This window comes from Alosa sapidissima, chromosome 17 (genome assembly GCF_018492685.1).
Source record: "Alosa sapidissima isolate fAloSap1 chromosome 17, fAloSap1.pri, whole genome shotgun sequence".
NCBI lineage: Eukaryota > Metazoa > Chordata > Actinopteri > Clupeiformes > Clupeidae > Alosa > Alosa sapidissima.
In genome coordinates, this window is record NC_055973.1 from 29815052 (window position 1) to 29824078 (window position 9027).

A 9027-nucleotide genomic window follows, 5' to 3' on the forward strand; every position below is an offset into this window, starting at 1 on the left:
AGACACACTGTAAAATTACTTTTATGTAAGACCAATACTTTCCAAGATACAGACAGTTTTACAGGAGGATGAGGTGTCGATTTTGTTCGCCCTCTTTTTTTTGTCAAAGTTCACAAGCCCATACCGCAATAACTAAACCATGTAGGAGGCTCACATTTTGCATGCTGGTACATAAATAGGAATAGTATGTAACAGAATCGTAACGTTTGGTCTGGATGATCCTGCATGGTCATAGCTGTCTCTCATAGTTGATCAAAATTGTATTGGAGTTTTTGGCTGGGCTCTGTTTAGGCCTTCAGAAGACATATTTGTACTCAGCATAGGCTCTTGATTTATGTTCCTTACTGAGATGTGGAAACACTCACAAAAAGCAATGAATAGAAAATAAATTCCTTCAGGGTCTGAACAGCAGACCTCACAAGTCTGAGAAATCATTTTGGTTCTCATTTTCAGAGCACCCAAACACCTTGTGGGAATATACAAAGATTTATTTTATATTTTTTTCTTTATTCTCCATGATCCCTTCTTTTTAAAAACACCAATGACTTGTCTTATGCAAATCTTTCTTTTCTACTTTCCACCCTGAACATGGGCAAGATGCACCATTGAGATCAATATGTTTTGTATATGCACACACACGCACGTACACACACACATAAACAGAAGCACACATGCACTCATGCACACTCACATTAACACACCCACACACACAAATAAAATGGATTGTCTATTTACACCCCTGGTACGAATAGCCTTGGCCACACAGCTGAGCTATTTACACCCTGTGACATAACAACAAAAAGACATTGCTCACGTGCACAAAAACATGGCAGACATTCGTTTTTTCGTCAGCAGAAAGGGAAGAATTCTGAAAGGTTTCGGCACTAATATCTGTTCAGATTAGTTAACAGAAATTTCGTGAATATGATGTTCAGGCCTATAAACTATAAGTTTACCTGCAAACACCATTTACTTGTGGAAGAAGATAGTGTAGTGGTCATAGACTAGGGTTAGCACGTGGGAGACCGGGGTTCAATTTCCGTGTAATGCGTTTTGGCAGAGTGAGTGTGCACTCTGGAGAGAAGGTGCGCAATTTGAACAAGAAATCAGTTCTCAAACGGAAGTATTGATTTCAACAATTAGCTAGTTCATGCACCAAGGTGTAAATAGCATACAGTACTATAAACACCAGGGTACGAATAGCATCCACTTCTAACTGTACATTGATGCAAACAGCATACCTTATTTAGAGTGTCTATTACACAGCTGAGCTATTCCCTGTTACGTAGCAACAAAAAAACATGTTGCTTGTTTTAAAAAAAAAAAATATTATTACATTGTGTGATCAATATGCCAGAATAAATGCACAGGGGTGCAAATAGCATACACTGATATTTGTACCAGACAGGGTATTAATAGAACACATTGCTTGAATTTCCCCTTGAGGATCAATAAAGTATCTATCTATCTATCTATCTATCTATCTATCTATCTGCTGTGTGCACCGGGGTACAAATAGAATTCACTTCTTATTGCACCAGGGTACGAATAGCATACACTGATAATTGTACCAGGGGTGCAAATAGCTTTACCCCAAATAAAAACACACACACATGCAGGCACAAGCACACACACACAGATAAACATACACATAAACACACACACACACACACATGCACAGAAGCACAGATATACACAAAAACAAACACACAATATGCGCACACACACACATCCACACGTGATTTATTTTTGCGGAGAGAATGTACATCTAGTTTAGATCGTGTTTCCTGGTTAATACAAAAAATGCTGTTCATTTAAACATTAAGCTGTTGTTACTCGGACTGATTCACTGAGAGTGTAGTTTAAAAACACTCTTAAGCGGGGTTCACATTGCACATTCAGTTTCATAGCGGCAGTGCTGCGCTATGAAACACGTTATTTTCAATAGCTTGCGCGTGTAGCCGGACGAGTCCTTACCTGGAGCATTGTGATGGGTTTTGTTGTCTCGCTCCTGCCCCACCTACTTCGTAAGTGGGTAATTGGCAGCTGTGCTCCATAAAAAGGAAGCGCGGCTATCCAGGGCAGACGTCTGCTTTGTCCAGGGACGACTCTGACCGACCTATCGCCTATCCCCGACGTTTGGCTGTAGTTTGTTCCACCATTTGCTCCAGGTAGGCTTGAGTCTTTGTCTGATGAACATTCGTTTGTGCACTGATGTGCTGGAAAGTTCAGAACTTGTTTACATTCCAGTAACAGAAGTCGCTGCTAAACTACTGGCTGGATATTCTCACGGCTGCTCTTTCCCCCGGTGTGCTCATCAATTCCAGCTTAGGTAGGTGTACTCCTTCCTGTGTGCAAACATTATCGCATAGCTAGGCCACTCGTTTACGTTATCTGTTAATTACAGCAACATCACAGAGTGTTGCGCTGTCCGGGCTCCCTACATCTGACGTTAGCTGTTGCATGGTAGGTTGTAGCTTTATTTACCTAAATAAATAAGCATAACGTTAGAGTAATGACTCTGTACTCCTTATAGGATCTGTATGGTATCCTGATGTGGTGACGGCCTTGCTGTTTTGTTCCTGTTTGGGGTTTGCTGTGTGGAGCGCCTTCCGCTTCTCTCTGTGGCCTTCCATCGCTGCGTCTCTGATGCATGATTGCTAGCTAACCTGGTGGTGGCTATCTGCTTGGGCCTGTTTAGTGCGGACGTGCGTGTTTGTTGCATGAGTGTGCATGTGTGGGAGTTTGGTTTGCTTGCTGCTCTATTGATGCTCTGTGCTTTTCTCTGTATTTTGTTTTGTCTTATTTGTACTCATTTGTTTTTGTTTGTTTTTTCTACTGCATGTACTGTCAAGTGGGCTTTCCCTGTGTATGTTGCTTGTCTCTCCTGCTGGGGGCTACATTGGGCGCATGTTGGAGGGTGTATTCTCCTCTGGTGTCCATCCCTTATTGTGTGTGTGTGCTGTGTTAATTAGTTTAGATAAGTCACCTTTTCATTTTGATTTGCAGTGTGGTTTGAATCACAGATTTCGCCTCCGAGGCTTTGACATCTGCCCTCTACGGTAAGCCCAATCTAGTTTCAACATTGATCCTGACGATCTAGCATTACATGGTGTTGCTCTGGTATTTAAGTGCATGTACATTGATCCTGTTTTAAATAAATAAATTGTAATAGTTTTGTATTGTAATCTCACGTCTCTGCCTATTATTCAGACTACCAACTTGTGTGACCCTAGTGGTAAACAGGAAATTATCAGGTTAATTTAACGGGTAGGTTCCTGGGTAACAGGGTATTAGAACCTGGTGACTGTTTATATACAAGGTAGGCTACTGTCACACGCGCACAAGAACTGGCCTGCCACTGCGCTGAGCAAAGCACACAGCAAGCAGCATTTTGCCTCTTATGCCGCTCTTGCCGCGGTGGAAGTTCAATCATGTTGAACTTAGACTGTGGCGCGCTGTAAGTCATTGGTATTTTGTGCTGAGCTTGACGGCAAGCACTACAAAAAAAAAAACATGGGACATTACTCAACCAAGAGCAACCTAGCGGCGAGCACAGCACATGTCACGTGCAATGTGAAGTCCCCATTACCTTGGAGTTAATCAGGTAGGCTGTTCATATGATCGGTCCCAAAGGTAGAGGTTAAGCTATAAATGAGCAATCCATCTAGTCCCTGAGTTCACAACAAAACAGAAAACAGGCAGTGCATATAATAGCTGTATGACACCATTTCAAATGCAAAATGTTTCTATATTATTAATGTACCTGTAAATGGTCTTTGATATATATTGACCATAATACTGCAATATGATGTTACTTGGTGTGTGATTCTATGTGGATATGTTCAAATGCTACCTCTAGACTATTATTACGATACATGTGAATTATGCTTGAGATGATGGACAACTTGTCTGATTTTAAATTGTTTGTTTACTCTGGACTGCAGGGATCTGTTTATAAGCCTATGTACGTCTTGTTGGTGTTTGTCCTTTATGTCCTAATCATTACAGTCAACTTAACTTTGATCTTAACAGTGATCATAGAAAATAGCCTCCATGAGCCCATGTATATTTTCCTCTCTAATCTATGCTTGAATAGCCTTTATGGGACTGTTGGTTTTTACCCTAAATTTTTGCTGGACTTGCAATCGGATACTTATACAATAACATACAGTTGGTGCCTAACACAAGCTTATGTGATTTATTCCTCAGTAATGTGTGAAATCACTCTTTTAACAGTGATGTCTTATGACCGCTATGTGGCAATTTGCAGACCACTGCAATACCACAGTATTTTGACTCCACATGCTGTGCTTAAACTGCTTGTAGTGGCCTGGGCTTATCCACTTTTGGCAATCGCAACAGCTCTTGTTCTTACTGTTAGAATACCCATTTGTGGATCTCACATCCGTAAACTATTCTGTGATAATCCTTCAATACTAAAGCTGGGTTGTTCTCTAGCCACAGCCAACCAGGTTTGGAGCATGTTACATATTACAGCTTACTGTATACAGTTTGTGTTAATTTTAATTTCATATGCTCGTATTGTACGGGTTTGCATATTATCCAGTGAGGGCAGAACAAAGTTTGCCAAAACTTGTGTGCCCCATATTTTGGTTATAGCCATCTTCATCATGACAACACTGTTTGACGTATCATACAGTTGGGTTGGTTCAGAAAACCTGCCAATTAGTGTACGCAATGCATTGGCTATACAGTTTTTGATTCTCCCTCCACTATCAAATCCAATAACTTATGGGCTTCAACTTCCACAGATCCGAAAAGCAGTCTTCAGACAAGGTTGTAAACATAAAATGTGTCACCAGAGATGATTTAGAATAGAAAAACCGCACTCACAAGTACATTCTCTTTACTTATTTATTAATGCCATGTCCACAGACGAGTTTCGGCCTAAGCCATCGTCAGTGTAACATATTATTAAGCATTACCAAGAGGCGCCTGGAGGAATGAATGTTATGGTACGCACACCCATCATGGTTTTTACTTCACAGAAAAATGTAAATGCGTACTGTCATGCAGTTAATGGGACACTGTGCAGAGTTGTTGTGGAGTAGCAAAGTGAAAGTACAAACCTACAATGTAAAAAAAAATCCAATTGTTATCCATGTCCTGGGTTTGGTAACTGGTGGATATCTCACTCTTAAATGAAATTATACGGTGATTTACTCATGAAAAGCTCTATTCATTGTTTTGACACACTGTGGTACCAACTCTTAGTTATTTTACTTAATCTTGTTTTGAGCTTAGTTTCTACTCACAATGTAAATTAGTTTTCCATTTACACCCCTTCCTTAGGTTAGATTATTCGCTCCGACTGATTCATCTATCACGGTTATGCGAATGATACTGAACTTTACCTGTCTTTCCCAATATAATATACAGTCTATGGTCTTTCCCAATATAAATCATAAATTGTGGTAAAGCACAAGGCTGTATTAATTAAACATTTACAAAAGCTTATATAATGTAGACAAATTGAGCTCATGTCGGACTGCATTCAATGACATTTACAATTACAAAGATAGAAGGATTTTATTTGTCAGATCTATTTCTACCAGAAAGACTCAGTAGACAGAATAGAATCAGTTAACAATTTAATTAGTAAAGGAACGGCTTGGATGCAAGCATGATGGAGTCCTGAATAGGTAACAGTCTTTGGCGTAGGCCCCGTCTCGGATCCGTCCAGCGATGAGAGGATCTCATTTCCTGCCGATGGATGAAGGCAGGGGCGGGGAGCCTACCCCCAAAAGGATGAGTGATGTCCGCCAGGGCGGTGACTCAGTAATCTGGTTCTGAGAGGAGCAGCGACATTAGTATACATACAAAATGAATTAAACAGCATGACTGGGCCGGGGTGAAGACGTTGTGCCAGGACGCCGACAGAATTTTAAAGTAGCTAGGTTTTAACCATAAACCTAGGGTTGTAGTGGGGCCCGCAGCATGCTTTCGCTTTAGTGGGATTTAGAAGCTTGACGAGCTGGGCAACCAGCGTCTAGGGCAACCTAGACCAATGCGGCGGCCGGGCAACCGGCGTCCAGGGCAACCTGGACCATAAGCACTTCACGATCTGGGCGCCCAGTGACTAGCAAGCTAGTACATCGTGACGAGCCAGGCCACCGGCATCCAGAGCAACCTGGACTTTAGTGCTTATGCGAGCTGGGCAACCAGCGTCTAGGGCAACCTAGACCACGTGACGTGCCGGGCGACCGGCATCCAGGGCAACCTGGACCGAACTGGGCAACCAGTGTCTAGGGCAACCTAGACGAGCGTCACGAGCCGGGCAACCGGCGTACGACGCGACCTGAACCATGAGCTGGGCAACCAGCGTCTAGGGCAACCTAGACAGACATGACGGCCGGGCAACCGGCATCCAGGGCCACCTGGACCAAACTGGGCAACCAGCGTCTAGGGCAACCTAGACGAGCGTCATGAGCCGGGCAACCGGCGTCCAAGGCAACCTGGACAGTGAGCTGGTCAACCAGCGTATAGGGCAACCTAGACCGATGTGATGGCCGGGTGACCGGCATCCAGGGCAACCTGGACCAAACTGGGCAACCAGTGTCTAGGGCAACCTAGACGTGCATCACGAGCCGGGCGACCGGCGAGAAGTGACCTGAACCATAAGCGTCGAACGAGCTGGGCAACCAGTGAAAAGGGCAACATGCCCATGGCTGAGACTAAATCACCACAAGCTACCGGCATGCTGGGCCCCAATATGTTTCAGCGATTAGTACAAGGCGAATGCCAGAATTTAACCACCGCCACCAGGATTTGTGAAGGTAAAATGAGGTACCCGAGTTAACATGGGAGAGCAACTTCTGAGCATCGAAAATGTCAAGAGGAGTTAGTTTGATGCATCCTGATGGATGACGTGGATAGCCCTTTTTGGCCGGCAGTCTTGGCTGCGCCGATGCGGAATGAGTGAGAAGTGAACCTCTTTGAAGAGAGGTTACATTTAAGCAGCACGTTAGCTAGATGGCTGCTGAAAATCAGGTAAAGTGTGAGCCGTAGTTTAAGGTAGTGAACGGGGACCAGGGAAGCAAAACATGGTTAGGGTTAAAAGGTTAAACATGATGTACTCAGGATCAATGCAGGGGAATAGAGCTTGTGGTTGCAGATGCTTGGGACCAGAGCAATGAGTTAGTTGATATGGGTGCTTGAGTATATTCGCATCGAAGTCATGTGGTTTAATATTTAGGATAGATAAGCATAATGACTAGTTTTGTAGAAGACTAGTGCTTGTGAAGCCAGATGTGTGTTCTGGTTCGATAGCTCATCTGCAGCAGCTAGAGTGAGATGAATGCATTGAGCTGCAGACCCAAGGCCAAGATGGATGCGTGTGAGCTACACCTTAGCACCTGCTCTTGGAAAGCCCCCCAAAATAAGATGAGCAGCATCAGTAATGCGAGGGAAGCATGACCTTGCGACGTAGACAAAGGACTTCAGGACAATTCATGCCTGTATGTGACAGGAGGAAGAAACATATGTAACTGAAATATGACGAGACAACGAACAGATGAGTGCTGGGGTACCACCATGGTGCTTATGCATCTCAGAGTGCAGAGGAGCTCTGAGAATGACTTAACGTGAGCTTGCTATACCAGCTGCACCACTGGCAGGATAGTACAGTTTAGAACTGGCTGCTGGAGAGACAATGAGTAAAGGTAGCAATGAGGAGAGAATAAGCAATACATATCGCCCAACTGGATGCAGAAATTATATTAGTCATGCGCCAAGCACTGGCCCCTGAGTGAGTGGAGGGGTGTGCATTCACGTGACATTCCATGTGGCCAGGACATTTTTAATCAAAGCGACTGACGATGTACCCTGGGAATCCAGAGTTCTCACAGAAGCGTTTGCTCAGGGAGAGACTCGAGTCTGGCAAGGAGTATGATGCACGTAACTTTTGCCCCTTGCATCGCGGGGAACCAATATATGTGTAGCTGATCTAGCGGGCCAGAGGCGATCTAAACAGATGACAGACGTAGTGTCATCCAATTGCGTCGAAGTCCGGAATCAGGCAGTTAACATTGACTGTATAGCGGTATCCTGAACCATGAGCTGGGCAACCAGAGTCCAGGGCAACCCAGACAGACATGACGGCCGGGCAACCGGCATCCAGGGCCACCTGGACCAAACTGGGCAACCAGCGTCTAGGGCAACCTAGACGAGCGTCATGAGCCGGGCAACCGGCATCCGAGGCAACCTGGACAGTGAGCTGGGCAACCAGCGTCTAGGGCAACCTAGACCAACGTGACGGCAAACAGGTTAAAGCTAAAACAATTCTCCCACAATGCCAGTGCAATTAAAAACAATTTACAAGGTAGAGCACAATAACGAAAAGTGCATCAGTGAGTGCCGGTTTTACACAGTCAAGAGTCAGTTCTAGACAGGTGATAAGTGCTGGGATTAGGAAGGCTAGTTTTAAGCCGTGCTACAAGAGGAGATATCCTCAGAAGCGCTGGCCTTCGGGAGATTTGTGAAGACGGAGGGATGACCCCCCTCCAGTATGAACTGGAAACATGATCCACACGATTGCGTGATTCTGTGAACCGGCACTGCCATCCCTGTAAGAAAGTAGATGTTAGTGTGATATGTGGAACTGCTTCTCCATTGACGAACTGCATCCCCTCAACGGAAGAGGGGAGGCATGATGCACCTGCAGGGGTTAGCAAATTAAAGATTGGGAGGAGAATGTAAAAGGAACTTGCACGTCCTCCCTGGCGCGATCACTTCGGGTGAGCATATCTGCCAAAAACAAAACAGCCAAGGCAAAATAGGAGAATGGAAATTAGAGTACACATTTGCAGAGGATCCTGCTAAAACGGCAATTCGAGTCAGCAATCAATGTGACTGATGGCATGACTAGATGGGCTGAAATCACGTGGACACGCAGAGACCCATTGTGTCTAAAGAGAGTGCATGAAGGGCACGGCATTGGCCTGAAGGAGACTTGAGTCTGCCAGTGATGATGGACCGCTCCGTTTGACCTGCGAGAAGGAAGGA

The 9027-nt window shown here is 44.4% G+C and overlaps 1 protein-coding gene and 1 long non-coding RNA gene across 2 annotated transcripts; both read left to right on the top strand.

Annotated features, from left to right (window-relative positions):
* The first annotated feature begins 2008 nt into the window (after window positions 1–2008).
* LOC121688650 lies at window positions 2009–2941 on the top strand. The gene is made up of 4 exons (XR_006024644.1): window positions 2009–2171; window positions 2251–2332; window positions 2408–2466; window positions 2537–2941. It is a non-coding gene; the product is annotated as an uncharacterized LOC121688650 (long non-coding RNA).
* Window positions 2942–3965: 1024 nt separating this feature from the next.
* On the top strand, window positions 3966–4915 carry LOC121688045 (olfactory receptor 6N1-like). Its single transcript, XM_042067364.1, has 2 exons — window positions 3966–4585; window positions 4900–4915. The coding sequence occupies exons 1-2, from the start codon at window positions 3966–3968 to the stop codon at window positions 4913–4915; spliced, it is 636 nt and encodes a 211-aa protein (XP_041923298.1).
* Window positions 4916–9027: the final 4112 nt, after the last annotated feature.